This window comes from Hypanus sabinus (genome assembly GCF_030144855.1).
Source record: "Hypanus sabinus isolate sHypSab1 chromosome 24 unlocalized genomic scaffold, sHypSab1.hap1 SUPER_24_unloc_16, whole genome shotgun sequence".
NCBI lineage: Eukaryota > Metazoa > Chordata > Chondrichthyes > Myliobatiformes > Dasyatidae > Hypanus > Hypanus sabinus.
Genome location: NW_026778929.1, coordinates 610,882 through 629,053, shown reverse-complemented (window position 1 = coordinate 629,053; position 18,172 = coordinate 610,882). Strand labels below are relative to the sequence as shown.

Here is an 18,172-nt window from a genome sequence, read left to right as displayed (position 1 = left end):
TACTGGCCTGGAGTGCGGCCGGCGGGAAATCCTGATGCTACTGGCCTGGAGTGCGGACGGCGGGAAATCCTGATGCTACTGGCCTGGAGTGCGGCCGGCGGGAAGTGCTGATGCTACCGGCCGGGAGTGCGGCCGGCGGGAAGTGCTGATGCTACTGGCCTGGAGTGCGGCCGGCGGGAAGTGCTGACAGATGGGCGCCGCCTCTGGACCTGTTTAGCACACCGAATGTTCGTGGAAAACCCAGTGCTAAAATATTCACAGACAGGCTCAGGGTTTCCTAAGTAGCTGAGCAGCTACCGCACTGCGTTCGACTGAAACAAACTTTTCTCGGCCAATAGATCCTACAAGGGGGGCGGGTGCATGTCTCTGGACTGCGACCGCTGCGGCCCCGGCACGGGGACCTCCGGCCCTGACCTTGTCCTCTCACCCCACCCACCACCAGTCACACCTGGCCGAGGTGGCTGGCGTCAGGCGGGCGGGAGGCTGCAGCTCGGGCCAAGAGGTTGTCTAATGAAGCAATGAAGCCCTCAAAACGGCTTCAGTACTCTGAGTCCAAGCATCCCGCACTTAGAGACAAACCCGTTGAGTTTTTCAGCGGAAAAAACTTGAGCAAGCGGGACAGAAGCTAAGTGCCGAGAGCCGCAAAAACTAAATTGCGGAATAGACTGGACATAAGGAACCCCCTTCGAGTATCGCTGTATTCCCATCGTGCTTAACACTGCCCTCTCACCCTGTCCGCCGGTCCGCAAGAATATTGTCAATATTAAACCGGTTCACGGTGCAAAGAAGGGTGGTAAACCCTGGCGTTTATACATTATTTCTACTTCCGGGTTGTGGGGTTTTACTTCCGGTCTTTTCTGCCCCGGTGCGCATGCGTGTAACTAATCGATCTGGGGTCGATCTTGCCTTTCACTAAGGCCGAGTTAGGGGATCTTGGGCTTAAAAAGGTTGGTGACCACTAGATTAGAAGAATGGGCAAAGAAGTGGCAAATGGAGTGCAGTGCTGGGAAGTGTATGGTCATGCACTCTGGTAGAAGGAATAAAAGCAGAGGCTATTTTCTAAAAGGGGAGAAAATTTAAAAACCCTAGGTGCAAAGGGACTTGTCCTCTTGCAGGATTCCCTGAAGGTTAATTTGCAGATTGAGTCAGTGGGGAGGAAGGCAAATGCAATGTTGGCATTCATTTCAAGAGAACTAGAATAAGATATAATGCTGAGGCTTCACTTGGAGCATTGTGAGCAGTTTTGGGCCCCTTTTAGAGAGGGTTTAGAGGAGGCTCTGGGCCTGAGGGATCTCACTGAAACCTATGAGCCTACATAGAATGGATGTGGAGAAGATGTTTCCTATACTGGGGGAGTCGAGGACCAGAGGGGACCGCCTCAGAATAGAGGCATGTCCACTTAGAACAGAGCTGAGGAGGATTTTCTTTAGCCAAAGGTTGGTGAATCTGTGGAATTCGTTGCCACAGGCAGCTGTGGTAGCCAAGTCATCAGGTATATTTAAGGTGGAGCTTGGTGGGTTTTTGATTAGTCAGGGTGTGAAAGGCTATGAAGAGAAGACAGGGGAATGGGGTTGAGAGGGAAATCAATTAGCCATGATGAAATGGTAGACGGGCTGAATGGCCTAATTCTGCTCTTACTGCTCATTTACTTCTCACTTCATCCCCACCTCCCCCCACACACCCACCTGGTCCCAACTCTCACCTGCCGGCTTGTACTCCTTCCCCTCCCCCCAGTCACTTCAGGCTTCTTCCCCCTCAATGTATTCACAACAGATTCTCCCCCCACCACCTACCGTCAGATTTCTGGACCACGAACTCATCAGCACTCCCTCACTACCTGCTCTCTTTCTACACTGCCTAGTTAAGTTGTTTATGTCTGGTAGATTCAGGTTGGTTGGACCATTGGTTAATTCGGCCAGCCATTTATTTGGGACAACTCTTAAAGAACTATAACTAATCAAGAAAATAGCCAGGATTCCTTTAATTTATTTTGGACACTACGCTGATCAAGCGAGGCAGGAGACTGTTGCCAAATGGTTTCAAACTAGCGTCAGCCACATGCATGTCGTGTGGCCCTTAGATGCTACACAGCATTTAGAGCAATCGGTTTTTAAATAGAATCACTTGCATATCTGTAAAAACTAATAGTTGGCGAGAAATACCTGCACTGTTTTTGTGCACTTTATGCAGTCCTGGGTAGGTCTGTAGTCTAGTGTAGTTTTTTTTTTCTCTCTGTGTTGTTTTTACGTAGTTCAGTGTAGTTTTTGTACTGTTTCATATAGCACCATAGTCCTGAAAAACGTTGTCTTGTTTTTACTGTGTACCGTACCAGCAGTTATGGTCGAAATGACAATAAAAAGTAACTTGACTTGACTTGAAATAAGCAGTAAGACAATTCTGAACTGCCTTGCTCATTGCTGGTTCAAATGTTCAGGCTCGCAAATGTCGGAAAAGGCCGGGAGTGAAAATGAAACAATTTCACAACTTCAGCAAGATAGGAGCTACGAAGAGTTTGAAGGTATCAGCTATCATCTTGAATGTTAGAATAAAACTGAAGATTGAGAGGATGCAATCATTGAAAGCATTGTTTGAAACCAGTCCATTATGTGCACTAGATATCTGCTCAGATTACAGTCAATCGAAAGAACACATTAGCGTACACTGGGTGAACTCCTCTGTCGATAACTACTAAGAACTAACACAGTTTAGTAGTACTGCAGTAGTATCAGCAGCGTCCCAACTTGTTCTGTATTTAATTTAAATACATTTTACTCAGTTAAACATAATTTGCCTTTTTAAAACTATTCCCATGAAATTTCGGTAAATTGGAGCAGCTGCTTAATTGGGCCAAAATGTACTGGTCCCGATGTGTCCCAGTTAACCGGAATCCACAGTATATATATTTCCCGCTGCAATTTATAGTATTTTCTATGTATTACACTGTAGTGCTGCAGCAAACCAACATTACCTATGTCAGTGAGTTTTAGTTAATTTATTTAGAAGTGCAAAAGGGAAGAGCCTCATCTGGCACTACCCAGCCACCTACCTATTTAACCCTAGCCTAATCACAGGACAATTTACAATGACTAATTAATCTACCAACTGGCATGTTTTTGGACTGTGGGAGGAAACCGGAGCACCTGGAAGAAACCCATGTGGTCACAGGGAGAAAGTACAACCTCCTTACAGACAGCGCTGGGTACTGAACTCCGAGGAGAGATTTCCAGCATCTGCAGAAGCTCATGTCTATTGTTTTCTCTCAAGAGCACTGTGGTAATATATTGTTCCAGTATGCAAAGATTTTTAGCTAATTAGAGCCAGATATTCTGGGACCTGCCTGCAATAAATGCCACAGAGCCACTTGCCTTCTAATCGCTCACATTATCAGCCTGTTAACTCCTAGTCACAGGCTCATACAGAATGGAAGCTGGCCCTTTGGCCCAACTGCTCCATGCTAGCCCCATCTGCCCAGTTCAAAGTAATTTTATTATCAAACCACGCCTATGTCACAGAAACACAGAAAACCACAGCACAACCTTTGGCCCACAAAGCTGTGCCTAACATGTCCCAACCTTTGAAATCACTAGGCTTACCTGTAGTCCTCTATTTTTCTAAGCTCCATGTACCTATCCAAAAGTCTCTTAAAAGACCCTATCATATCTGCCTCCAACACCATTGCCGGCAGCCCATTCTACGCACTTACCACTCTCTGGGTAAAAAAACTTATCTCTGACATCTCTGTACCTACTCCCCAGCACCTTAAACCTGTGCCCTCTTATGGGATTTCAGCCCTGGGAAAAAGCCTCCGACTATCCACACAATCAATGCCTCTCATCATCTTATACACCTCTATCAGATCACCTCTCATCCTCCGTCGCTCCAAGGAGAAAAGGCTGAGCTCACTCAACATATTCTCATAAGGCATGCTCCCCAATCCAGGCAACATTTTTGTGAATCTCCTCTGCACCCTTTCTATGGCTTCCACATCCTTCCTGTAGTGAGATGAGATCTGAGCACAGTACTCCAAGTGGGGTCTGACCAGGGTCCTATATAGCTGCAACATTACCTCTCAGCTCCTATATTCAATTCCACGATTGATAAAGGCCAATGCACCGTACGCCTTCTTAACCAGAGTCAACCTATGAGCGTTATAGTTATAGTCAACCTATCTGCTTTGAGCGTCCTATGGACTCGGACCCCAAGATCCCTCTGATCCTCCACACTGCCAAGAGTCTTACCATTAATACTATATTCTGCCATCATATTTGACCTACCAAAATGAACCGCTTCACACTTATCCAGGTTGAACTCCATCTGCCACTTCCCAGCCCAGTTTTCATCCTATCAATGTCCTGCTGTAACCTCTGACAGCCCTCCACACTATCCACAACACCCCCAGCCTTTGCAAACTTACTAACCCATCCCTCCACTTCCTCGTCCAGGTGATTTATAAAAATCACAAAGTATAAGGGTCCCAGAACAGATCCCTGAGGCACTCCACTGGTCACTGACCTCCATATGACCCGTGGACAACCACTTCTGTGGGCAAACCAGTTCTGGATCCACAAAGCAATGTCCCCTTGGATCCCAAGCCTCCCTACTTTCTCAATAAGCCTTGTATGGGCTACCTTATCAAATGCCTTGCTGAAATCCATATACACTACATCTACTGCTCTTCCTTCATCAATTTTGAGTCACATCCTCAAAAAATTCAATTATGCTTGTAAGGGAGGACCTGCCTTTTACAAAGCCATGCTACTATTCCTAATCAGATTATGCCGCTTCAAATGTTCACAAATCCTGCCTCTCAGGATCTCCTCCATCAACGTACCAACCACTCAGGTAAGACTCACCGGTCTATAATTTCCTGGGCTATCTATACTCTCTTTCTTGAATAAAGGAACAACATCTGCAACCCTACGATCCTCCGGAACCTCTCCCGTCCCCATTGATGATGCAAAGATCATCGCCAGAGGCTCAGCAATCTCCTCCCTCACCTCCCGCAGTAGCCTGGGGTACATCACATTCGGTCCCGGAGACTTACCCAACTTGATGCTTCCCAAAAGCTCCAGCGCATCCTCTTTCTTAATACTTACATGCTCAAGCTTTTCAAACTGCTGCGTCATCACTATCATCACCAAGAGTCTTTTCCATAGTGAATACTGAAGTAAAGTATTCATTAAGTAATTCTGCTATTTCCTCCGGTTCCATTTACACTTTCCCACTGTCACACTTGATAGGTCCTATTCTTCTATTCTTTCACATCTTATCCTCTTGCTCTTCACATACTTGTAGAATGCCTTGGGGTTTTCCTTAATCCTGTCCACCAAGGCCTTCTCATGGCCCCTTCTGGCTCTCCTAATTTCCTTCTTAAGCTCCTTCCTGTTAGCCTTATAATCTTCCAGATCTCTAACATCATCTAGCTCTCTGAACCTTTTGTGAGCTTTTCTTTTCTTCTTGACTAGATTTATTACAGCCTTTGTACACCACAGTTCCTGTACCCTCATTGGACGGTACCTATGCAGAACTCCACACAAATATCCCTTGAACATTTGCCACATTTCTTCCGTACTTTTCCTGTGAACATTTGCCACATTTCTTCCGTACTTTTCCTGAGAACATCTGTTTCCAATTTAAGACTCCAATTTCCTGCCCGATAGGTTCAAAATTCCCCTTACCCCAATTAAGCACTTTTCTAACTTGTCTGTTCCTATCTCTCTCCAATGCTATTGTAAAGGAGACAGAATTATGATCACTATCTCCAAAATGCTCTCCCACTGAGAGACCTGACACCTGACCAAGTTCATTTCCCAGTAATAAATCAAGTACAGCCTCTCTTTTTGTAGGCTTATCTACTTATTGTGTCAAGAAACCTTCCTGAACACACCTAACAAATTCCATCCCAACTAAACCCCTTGCTCGAGGGAGATGCCAATTGATATTTGGGAATTTAAAATCTCCCATCACGACAACTCTGTTATTATTACACCTTTCCAGGATCTGTTTCCTGATCTGCTCCTCAATATCTGTTACTATTGGGCAGCCTATAAAAAACACCCAGTGAAGTTATTGACCCCTTCCTGTTTCTAACCTCCACCTGCAGAGACTCCGTAGACAATCCCTCCATGGCTTCCACTTTCTACAACCGTGATGCTATCTCTGATCAACAGTGCCACGCCCCCACCTCTTTTGCTTCCCTCCCTGTCCTTACTGAAACATCTAAATCCTGGCAATTGAAGTAACCATTCCTGTCCCTGAGCCATCCAAGTCTCTGTAATGGCCACCACATCATAGCTCCAAGCACTGATCCACGCTGTAAGCTCATCCGCTTTGTTAACAACTCTCGTGTTAAAATAGACGTATCTCAAACCTTCGGTCTGAGTGCGTCCCTTCTCTACCACCTGCCTATTCTCCCTCTCGCACTGTCTACAAGCTTTCTCTATTTGTGAGCTAACCTCCTCTTTCCCAGTCTCTTCAGTTCCCACCCAACAATTCCAGTTTAAACTCTCCCCAGTAGCCTTAGCAAACCTTCCCGCCAGGATATTGGTCCCCCTGGGATTCAGGTGCAACTGGTCCTTTTTGTACAGGTCACACTTGCCCCAAAAGAGGTCCCAATGATCCAGAAATCTGAATCCCTGCTCCCTCCTCCAATCCCTCAGCCACGCATTTATCCTCCACCTCATTCTATTCCTATTCTCACTGTCGCGTGGCACAGGCAGTACAGGCAGGCCCCGGGTTACGTATGAGCTCAGTTCCTGAGTCCGTCGGATTTGTACGTAAGTCTGAACAAGTACATCCCATATTATTTAGCGTCAGTTAGTCAAACGTTTGTCTTAGTATATAGTATATATTTTACCTTTCTATGCATATAAAACACTTAAGGAACGTATGCATTCCAATAATTAAACCACTGCGTTGCTTAGTAATAATTGTAGCTTTCATCGGGGCAGGGCCTTTCACATGCTTCATTATTCTCACTTCATCCTTTAAAATTGTTCTGATCGTTGACCGACTAACGCTTTTCCAATGACCGATGGCGTTGCAACTCTTTCCAAACGCTTTATTATTTCCATTTTATTCTCAATCGCGATCACTTCCCATCAACGGAACAGAAACACTGCGGGCGGCAGGTCCCGACCTCTGCTGGCTCCTGAGGTCTGCTGGGTCCTAAGGACCACCGCACTGAATTCCCCGGGTCCAAAAGTTCACTGCATTGAGACAGGTTAAATGGGACAAGTGGGGGCTGTGCTGGGCTTGGATATCTGATCCTTCACAATATTCCGCATGGGAATTTAAACTGGAGGTGGCAGTGTTTTTTTTTTAAGAGGTCGAGTTATGCGCTTGACATCAACCCGGCATGGGTGGTATGGGAGTCACTGGATCAACATCAACCCAGCACAGGAGCGATCTGTCACTGGATCGAACTCGGGAAGCTCTGTTCTCCAGCCCAGCGCTGAGCGCACTGCGCCACCAGCCGACAGGGTCAGGGTGAATCTTGCTAAGAAAAATTTAAACCAAATGCAAAGATACACACTCAACACAGTGTCAAAGGCAACGACTTAAAATGGCGGGCAGCGTTCTCCTTCCTCAGTTCATAAGTACGAATTATCTGTAAGTCGGACATTCGTAACTCAGGGACTGCCTGTAATCCCGAAATTACTACCTTTACGGTCCTGCTTCTCAACTTCCTTCCTAACTCCCTGTACTCTTTTTTCAGGACCTCTTCCCTTTTCCTACCTATGCCATTGGTACCAATATGTACCACGACCTCTGGCTGTTCTCCCTCCCACTGCAGGGTATCTTGGACGCGATCCGAAACATCCCAGACCCTGGCACCTGGGAGGCAAACTACCATCCCAGTTTCTTTCCTGTGTCCACAGAATCGCCTGTCTGACCCCCTAACTATAGAGTCCCCTATCACTACTGCCTTCCTCTTCCTTTCCCTATACGTCTGAGCCACAGGGCCAGACTCTGTGCCAGAGGCACGGCCACTGTCACTTCCACCAGGTAGGCTGTTCTCTCCCCAACTGTACTCAAAACAGGAGTACTTATTGTCAAGGGGTACAGCCACAGGGGTACTCTCTGGTACCTGACTCTTCCCCTTCCCCCTTCTGACTGTGACCCACTTGTCTGTCTCCCATGGCCCCTGTGTGACGACCTGCCTATAACTCCCCTCTACAAACCTCTTCGCTCTCCTAGACAAGGCGAAGGTCATCGACCTGTATCTCCAGTTCTCAAACTTGGCCCCACAGGAGCTGCAGCTCGACACACTGGGTGCAGATATGGCCGTCCGGGAGGCTGGGAGATTCCAGGACCTCCCACATCTGACACCGAGCACAGAAAACTGGCCTCACACACATACTTCCTACCTCGCCTCATCCTGTTACCGGCTAAGCCCGTTGAGTCAAAGCCCTATCACTCCGCTGCCCGCTGGATACTTTTTAAATCTTTCACACTCTACTGGCTGACGTCACGTGCCTGTGCAGTCTTGCCTCTCTTTTAACCCGAGTGGCAAAAACTGCCTTGGCTCCGAAAATCAGCCGTTCACTCGCACCCTTCTTGCTCCAAATCAAAATGCTACCCTGAGATTCATTTTCTCGTGGAAATTCAGGGTAGAACAAAGCAGTACAATAGACTATGAGAAAAAAAACACTAAAGACTAACAAACAACCAAAGTGCAAAAGAAGACAAACTGCAAATACAAAAAAAGTAAATAAGTAATACTGAGAACAGGAGTTGTCGAGGCGAGTCTTTAGGCTGAGGAATCAATTCAATGCTGAGGTGAATGAAGTTATCCATTCTGGTTCTGGAGCCCGATGGTAGGAGGGTAATAACTGTTCCTGAATCTGCTGGGTTTGGACGTAAGCTTTCTGTAACTCCCTCACAATGGCAGCGAGAAGAGAACATGACCCAGATGTGACCATTCAGCCCATCATGTCTGTATTTCACCTATATGTACGTGTGGAGCCCGAGCCTCTCCCCATGGTTCCGGAGTCGCGAGTGCTCACCTGAACACATCCCTGACGTGTGCCATCAGCTCCGGGCCAATTCCATCCCCCGGGATCATCGCCACTGTGTGTCGGCCCCCATACTTGGCCGGGGGCGGCTGTGGAGAGAAGTGACAGTGTGGTCAGTGGGTGAAAGAACACTGGGAGGATGCCCTGGTGCAAGGAAACAAGCTGGTAAGAGACAATTTCAACATATTTCTGTCCCTCCTGCCTTCACATTCCAAAACCTGAATGGGAGAGACAGTTCTCTTTTAGTGCCTTTCTCTTGATGCTTGTCTGGACACCGCCGGTGTCTCTAAGTATTTCACTTGATGGATATTTGTACATGACTGGTGCTTCTCAGTCCCTCTCTCTCAGGGGAAGATCTGTACACTGACCGTTGTCTCTCAGTCCCTCTCTCTCAGGGGGAGATCTGTACACTGACCGTTGTCTCTCAGTCCCTCTCTCTCAGGGGGAGATCTGTACACTGACCGGTGTCTCTCAGTCCCTCTCTCTCAGGGGGAGATCTGTACACTAACCGGTGTCTCTCAGTCCCTCTCTCTCAGGGGAAGATCTGTACACTGACCGTTGTCTCTCAGTCCCTCTCTCTCAGGGGGAGATCTGTACACTGACCGGTGCTTCTCAGTCCCTCTCTCTCAGGGGAAGATCTGTACACTGACCGTTGTCTCTCAGTCCCTCTCTCTCAGGGGGAGATCTGTACACTGACCGGTGTCTCTCAGTCCCTCTCTCTCCGAGGGAGATCTGTACACTGACCGTTGTCTCTCAGTCCCTCTCTCTCAGGGGAGATCTATACACTGACCGGTGTCTCTCAGTCCCTCTCTCTGTCAGGGGATCTGTACACTGACCGGTGTCTCCTCTCTCTCAGGGTGATCTGTACACTGACCGGTGTCTCTCAGTCCCTCTCTCTCAGGGGAGATCTGTACACTGACCGGTGTCTCTCAGTCCCTCTCTCTCAGGGGGAGATCTGTACACTGACCGGTGTCACTCAGTCCCTCCCTCTCTGGGGGAGCTCTGTACACTGACCGGTGTCTCTCATTCCCTCTCTCTCTGGGGGAGATCTGTACACTGACCGGTGTCTCTCAGTCCCTCTCTCTCAGAGGGAGATCTGTACACTGACGGGTGTCTCTCAGTCCCTCTCTCTCAGGGGAGATCTGTACACTGACCGGTGTCTCTCAGTCCTCTCTCTCAGGGGGAGATCTGTACACTGACTGGTGTCTCTCAGTCCCTCTCTCTCAGGGGGAGATCTGTACACTGACCGGTGTCTCTCAGTCCCTCTCTCTCAGGGGGAGATCTGTACACTGACCGGTGTCTCTCAGTCCCTCTCTCTCAGGGGGAGATCTGTACACTGACCGGTGTTTCTCAGTCCCTCTCAGGGGGAGATCTGTACACTGACCGGTGTCTCTCAGTCCCTCTCTCTCAGGGGAGATCTGTACACTGACCGGTGTCTCTCAGTCCCTCTCTCTCAGGGGGAGATCTGTACACTGACCGGTGTTTCTCAGTCCCTCTCAGGGGGAGATCTATACACTGACTGGGGTCTCTCAGCCCCTCTCTCTTAGGGAGATACCACTTATACATTGTCATGTATTGGAGTCTCTCACATGCTCATCACCAGCAGCAAGGGTACAAGACAGAGCAAGGTCACCATGGCCATGTTGCAGGTGTGCTTAAAAGATATACTTACTATTGAGTGATCAGTCTGGGCGAATGGGTGGAAATAAAAGGAAAAGAAAGTTAATCAAATGCAGAAGTTGTCGGCAAAATCCCAATCCCAGGATACAGCAGCTCCATCAGCCAGGGATCTGTGTGGATGGATGTTCGGGGCCGTGAAGAACAGATGGCCTGTATCAGCACATTCACTGGTGTGCACTCAGGCTGAAGACGGTGGAGTGGATGGGGAAGGCAGGTGTCCAGTTTTCAGTATGAATGGGGTCCCATTGGAAGTGAGAGGGAAGCGGTGGGTCCCATTGGGGTTGTGGACGGTGGGAGTGATTAGGAAGGGGTGGGTCCCACTGGGGTTGTGGACGGTGGGAGTGATTGGGAAGGGGTGGGTCCCATTGGGGTTGTGGACAGTGGGAGTGATTAGGAAGGGGTGGGTCCCACTGGGGTTGTGGACAGTGGGAGTGATTGGAAAGGGGTTGGTCCCATTGGGGTTGTGGACAGTGGGAGTGATTGGGAAGGGGTGGGTCCCATTGGGGTTGTGGACAGTGGGAGTGATTGGGAAGGGGTTGGTCCCATTGGGGTTGTGGACAGTGGGAGTGATTGGGAAGGGGTGGGTCCCATTGGGGTTGTGGACAGTGGGAGTGATTGGGAAGGGGTGGGTCCCATTGGGGTTGTGGACAGTGGGAGTGATTGGGAAGAGGTGGGTCCCATTGGGGTTGTGGACAGTGGGAGTGATTGGGAAGGGGTGGGTCCCATTGGGGTTGTGGACAGTTGGAATGATTGGGAAGAGGTGGGTCCCATTGGGGTTGTGGACAGTGGGAGTGATTGGGAAGCGGTGGGTCCCATTGGGGTTGTGGACAGTGGGAGTGATTGGGAAGGGGTGGGTCCCATTGGGGTTGTGGACAGTTGGAGTGATTGGGAAGAGGTGGGTCCCATTGGGGTTGTGGACAGTGGGAGTGATTGGGAAGCGGTGGGTCCCATTGGGGTTGTGGACGGTGGGAGTGATTAGGAAGGGGTGGGTCCCACTGGGGTTGTGGACGGTGGGAGTGATTGGGAAGGGGTGGGTCCCATTGGGGTTGTGGACAGTGGGAGTGATTGGAAAGGGGTTGGTCCCATTGGGGTTGTGGACAGTGGGAGTGATTGGGAAGGGGTGGGTCCCATTGGGGTTGTGGACAGTTGGAGTGATTGGGAAGAGGTGGGTCCCATTGGGGTTGTGGACAGTGGGAGTGATTGGGAAGGGGTGGGTCCCATTGGGGTTACGGACAGTGGGAGTGATTGGGAAGGGGTGGGTCTCACTGGGGTTGTGGACGGTGGGATGTATGGGAAGGGGGGGGTCCCAATGGGAGTACGGACAGCGGGAGTGAATGGGAAAGGATGGAGTTCCGTGGGGAGTGCGAATGGTGAGAGTGAACGGGAAGGGATGGGTCCGATTGGGAGTGTGGACACTGAATGTGAATGGGGAGGGGTGAGAGTGAGGGGTGTATGTACTGGAGAGCATTATAGAGATGGAGAGTTGTGTAGGGGCTGAAGTGGTTTACAGAAAGAGAGGGACATAGAGGCCAGAGGGGTTTATTTACAAAGACAGAAAGCGTTACAGGAACTGGAAGGGGTGAAAGATGGTTGTGTGTTACAGGGGCTGGACAGAGTGAGGTACAGATACTGGGAGGGGTGTAGGGGTCAGAGGGGTGACGGATACAGGGAAGGGTTTGGGTAGGGAGGGGTATGAGGTTTCGGGATGTGGGGGAGAGCAGGCAGGCGCAACCTGCAGCAGCCAATGTTGTGGGTGCTTCTCTCCCAACCCCACCACCAAGCCCCACCCATAGCAAGAGTCCGCACACAGGTTTAGCGTGAGCGTGCCAGGAGCTGAATCACTGTGGAGATTTTGCTTCCGTCGGTGGACAGCGATGTGTGAAGTGGCTTGTGTGTGGGGTGGGAGCAGAGCCTGTGGCAGGGGCAAGCGAACTTACAACGAAAGCCGATAGCCTTCGGTGACCGCAGGTAGTCGCACCAAGAACCTGGGGCAGAAAACGAGGAACAATTAGCAGCAGGTAACCCACGCCCCATTTTTGCTTTACACCTTTGAGAGGTGTTGAGAGCTTCCCGTCACAATTCACTCACTGCGGAAACTTAACCCGATGTTGCAGCTCTGTAAAACCCTGGTTAGACCACACTTGGGAGTACGGTGTTCAGTTCTGGCCACCTCGTTACAGGAGGGACGTGAATGCTTCAGAGGGGGTGCAGAGGAGATTTACCAGGATGCTGCCTGGATTAGACAGCAAGTCTTATGAGGAAAGATTGAGCGAGATGGGGCTTTTCTCATTGCAGCGGAGGATGAGAGATGAATAAATTGATAACAGGCATAGTTAAGAGTAGACAGCTTGAGATTTTTTCCCAGAGCAACAATGGTCAAGATAAGAAGACATACTTTTAAGGTGAGTGGAGGGAAGTACAGTGGTGGGGGGGGGGGGGGATGTTCTAGGTAGGACTTTTACGCAGAGAGTGGCGGGTGCCTGGGCTAATGGTGGAGGCAGATACATCAGGGACATTTAAGAAACTCTTAGATGGGAACATGGATGACAGTAAAAAAGGAGGGTACAGATTCAGATGTATGCAGCACATCGAAACATTGGGGTGGCGGGCTGGAGGTACGTCCCTACCAAAGGAGGTGTGAGGTGCTCCTTCCCTCCGCTAGCCTGCAGGTGGGCGAGGTGTAGCACCTGCTTAGCCCCTCGATCAGGGTCACGTGAAGTCACGGGAGCAGGTGGTGGGTGGTCGCACGAGCAACTGGCACATGTGACCACTGTCGCCAGGCAGACAATCTCTGAAGAGTATTCAAAGTGGCTGGGCGGAGGCGGTGGTCATCCACCCTGTAAAGGTGCTGCTCAGAAGGCGGCAATGGCCTTCTGCAGAAAAATTTGCCAAGAACAATCATGATCATGGAAAGACCACGATCATCCACGTCACATAACGATGACAGCAAAGCATACAGCGCGCATACTTCTTACTGCAACTTACAATCTATATTGGAGCAGCGCAGTAGCACAGCGATCAGCACAATGCTTTACAGCACCGGTAACACGGGTTCAATCCCCGCCTGCTCATTGTATGTTCTCCCACAGTCCAAAGGTGTACCGGCTGGCAGGCTAATTGTAAATTGTCCCGTGATTACACTCGGGTTCAATCATGAGACCGCTGCGTGGGGCGGCCCGAAGGGCCACACTGAATAAACAGACACCCACACGTCATGCTGCAGCCGCCACCTCCTGCCACCGGGTGGAGCTACCTCCCAGATCTGGAACTGCAAGAAAGAGGCCACTCAGCCCATTGGACTGGTGCTCATCATTTGAACGAGTTCACTGGTTCCCCACTCAGTTCCTGCCTGACACCCTGCAGACTTTACAAGCATTGAGTCTGCTTTTCTCTGTTGCCACCTGCATTGGAATTGGTTTATTACTGTCACAGGTGAAACTCTTGTCTTGCCCACTGTTCATGCAGATCAGATCATTACACAGCGCATTGAGGTAGAACAAGGTAAAACAATAACAGAACGCAGAATAGAGTGTCCCAGTTACAGAGAGAGTGCAGTGCAGGTAGGCGGTAAGGTGCAAGGTCATAAGAGAGAATCCATCTCTGCTTTAAATATGCCCAATGACTTCAGTCAGCCATTCCACAGGTTTGCTACCTTTGGCTGAAGAAATTCCTCCTTGTCTCCATTCTGAAGGATCAACCCTTTAACCAAGGCTGTGTCCTTTGTATTTATACCTTGAGTATACATATGTCCCCAACAACACACTTAAACTTCAATGGTGTGGTTGCGGGGTAAGAAGTCACCAGTTGACGCAAGCTCTCAACCATCCTCAGCCTCTAAAGGATGCACTACAGAACGCCGACAGTCCAGACTCATCACGGCAACTGCTCCGCCCATGACTGCAAGAAACCGCGGAGAGTTTTGGGCACATCACGGAAACCAGTCTCTCCCCTCCGTGGACTCTGTCCACAGTTCTTACCGCCTCAGTAAAGCAGCCAGCACAATTAAAGACTCCAGCCACCCTGTATCTCTGTACGTGTGACAATAATAAACCAATTCTAATTCCATTTTTGTCTTCTCCCATCGGGCAGCAGACACACCACCAGGATCAGGGACAGTTTCTACCCCGCTGTTATCAGACTCCTGAACAGGTATTTTGTATGATAAGATGGACTCTTGTTATGACTCTGCACCTTATAGTCTACCTGCACTGCACTTTCTCTGTAGCTGTTACACTTCCTTCTGCACGCTGTTATTGTTTTACCTCAATGCACTGTGTAATGATCAGAATCAGATTTAGCAGCCTTTGCACCAGCACTACGATGCAATACATAATAAAGAAAAACAACATAATTACAGTTAACACGAGGAAATCTGCAGATGCTGGAAATTCAAGCAACACACACAAAATGCTGCGTTCCACCAGCATTTTGTGTGTGTTGCTACAGTTAATTAAGCATGCAAAATAGATAAAAAGTAATGAGGTACTGTTCATGGGTTCATTATCCATTCAGAAATCTGATGGCAGAGGGGAAGAAGCTATTAATGAATCGTTGAGTGTGTGCCTTCAGGCTTCTGTACCTCCTCCCTGATGAGAACAGGGCATGACCTGGGTGATGAGGGTTCTTAATGATGGATACTGCCTTTTTGAGGCATCGCTCCTTGATGGACCTGACTAACTTTACAAGTTTTAGAACTCTCTGCAGCTTATTTTGATCCTGTGCAGTAGCCTACCCTTCCCCCCCCCATACCAGACGGCGATATACCCGGTTGCAATGCTCTCCTCAGTACCTGTAGAAGTTTGCGACATAACAAATCCCTTCAAGCTCCCAATGAAATATCAGCGCCGTATGAAGAGTTTGCAAGACAAGGATTTTCACTGCAGCTCATGTGGGAAAGGGAAGCCTCAGCGCATGCGCAGTACGGCTCAGCGGGCGGGACCGCGACCGTCTCGCCATCCTCCTCATGCACAATGTCCACACTCCCCTCATTCCCCTACCCCACCCGACCCCCTCTGCCCGTGTATTCTCCTCTCCTTTCACCTGGGCCGGCTTCCCGAAGGGGCTGCGAGCAGCTGCGCCCAACCAACGCCGCAGGACAGGAGCCACCGCCGTTGCCATCCCCGCGGTCCGGACCGGGCCTGATCACGTGTGCCACCAGGCAGGCGACACGCATGCGCCGCTGTGCGGCCCTCTGGGAGATGTAGTTTCCACTTCTTTCCCCCATAATCCCCTGCTCCGCCCGCTGTCCTCTGGGAGATGTGGTTCACAGCCTCTCGGCCCTTCGCCGCTTTCCTAACCCTTGGCCAAGCGTCTTCCTGCGGGGATGGGATTACGGGGTGTAATCTCGATATTGTTCTGGCGTGGGAAAGGAGGCCATTCGACACGTTCAGCCCATGCTGGCTCTTTTCAATCCCAACATTCAATATCTCCTCCATGTGCCACAGACACCATTCAGCCCATTAAATTCACCTAGCCCACAAGAGGGAGCGGGAGAGATCCGAAAGCACTATCCATCATTACCCACAACATGCCCTCTGCTCATCGCTACCATCATGGAGGAGGGACAGAAGTCTGAAGGCACACACTGAATGTAAGAAGAGCTTCTTCATTCTGCCATTAGATTTCTGAATGGACATTGAACCCATAAACACAACCTCACTACCTTTTCCCTCCCTTTTTGCACTACTTATTTAATTTTACCGTTTACATAAACTCAGGGTGACACGGTTAGCACAATGCCCTTACCGTACCAGTGACCCAGGTTCAATTCCCACCACAACCCGTAAGGAGTTTGCACATTCTCCCCGTGGACTGTGTGAGTTTCCTCCCACAGTCCACAGATATTGGTAGGTTAATTGATCATTGCAATTAGGCTGGGGTTAATCGGGGACTGTGGGCGGCAGGGCCTATTTGGTGCCTGTATCTCAACAATATAAAATAATATATAAATGTTTGCACATTTCTTATTGTAATTTACAGTGTTTTCTATTATATATTCCATTGTATGGTATGGTACAAAGCGAATTGAGTACAAGAGCAAGGAAATCCTTTTGCATTTGTACAGGGCCCTGGTGAGACCACACCTGGAGTATTGTGTACAGTTTTGGTCTCCAGGGTTAAGGAAGGACATCCTGGCTGTAGAGGAAGTGCAGCGTAGATTCACAAGGTTAATTCCTGGGACGTCCGGACTGTCTTATGCAGAGAGGTTAGAGAGACTGGACTTGTACACGCTGGAATTAAGGAGATTGAGAGGGGATCTGATTGCAACATATAAGATTATTAAGGGATTGGACAAGATAGAGGCAGGAAATATGTTCCAGATGCTGGGAGAGTCCAGTACCAGAGGGCATGGTTTGAGAATAAGGGGTAGGTCATTTAGGACAGAGTTAAGGAAAAACTTCTTCTCCCAGAGAGTTGTGGGGGGTCTGGAATGCACTGCCTCGGAAGACAGTGGAGGCCAATTCTCTGGATGCTTTCAAGAAGGAGCTAGATAGGTATCTTATGGATAGGGGAATCAAGGGATATGGGGACAGGGCAGGAACCAGGTAATGATAGTAGATGATCAGCCATGATCTCAAAATGGAGGTGCAGGCTCAAAGGGCCGAATGGTCTACTTCTGCACCTATTGTCTATTGATATGGGCCTCATTGGTTGGGGTCGATCATGGATGTTAGGTCCTAGCTGCCTGGATATGCAAGCCAGGGCAGTACGATATGGAGAACAAGGTTTTGCCCCCAGAGCAGGCTCCCCCTCTCCACGCAAACACAAAGGAACGGCAGAGGCCGATGCAGTTTAGCTCCAGCAGTGTCGCTGGGGCTGCCAGTCAGCGCTAGAACTGAACATAGGACTGCCCTGGGGGGCGGTAGCTCCAGGTTCTTTTTACTCCTGAAACCTTCCCGGTGAGTGGGTGTAGCCCAAGGCAGCGTTGACCTGAGATCAGTTTTCCTTCTTCCGGGTGAGTTACCATGGCTGACCGGCCCCATCCGCCCCCAGTGACTGGTGTACAGGCACCAGTAACCCGCCTTTGCCCCTGCTCCTGTCAGTAGGAACAGTTCCGCTGGGCTAAGAAGCTAAGCCACGCGTGACGGCCAGGAGCTGGACTTGGTTTTCGGAGGCTATTTGAGGCTCACACCATTGGCAGAATTGGATAGGCGGTGGGAGCTCGTCCCCATAAATAAATGCTAGTGATATTAAACTTAATTCAGAGAGAGAGAATGAAGTTGAAGGGAACAAGGGGAGGGGAATTTTAACTGGGGAGCCAGCATAGATCTATTTGGCTGTGTGTCGGAACAACAGTAGGACTGTGGCAAACGATCCACGCTTTATGGATGTAAATGTTCGCGTTATTACTTCACTTGAGATCTTTAAAATTAAACAATACATCTACACAAGTCATGTTCTCGGGTCTTTTGGGATCGGACAGAATCAGATTTTATATCACAACATAAGTCGCAACATTTGTTTTTTTTCACCGA

At 49.4% G+C, this 18,172-nt stretch overlaps 1 protein-coding gene across 1 annotated transcript in view; it reads right to left on the bottom strand.

The window, feature by feature from the left end:
• The window catches only part of LOC132385461 (isocitrate dehydrogenase [NAD] subunit gamma, mitochondrial-like), a gene marked incomplete at its 3' end in the record, with an annotated part of 30,830 nt that extends 14,953 nt beyond the window's left edge, over window positions 1-15,877 (bottom strand). Inside the window, exons 1-3 of the mRNA XM_059957546.1 lie at window positions 15,738-15,877; window positions 12,635-12,682; window positions 9,009-9,106 (exon numbers count right to left, since the gene is read on the bottom strand). Coding sequence (XP_059813529.1) covers window positions 9,009-9,106; window positions 12,635-12,682; window positions 15,738-15,815 — 224 coding nt within the window. The remainder of the gene's footprint in view (window positions 1-9,008; window positions 9,107-12,634; window positions 12,683-15,737) is intronic.
• Window positions 15,878-18,172: the final 2,295 nt, after the last annotated feature.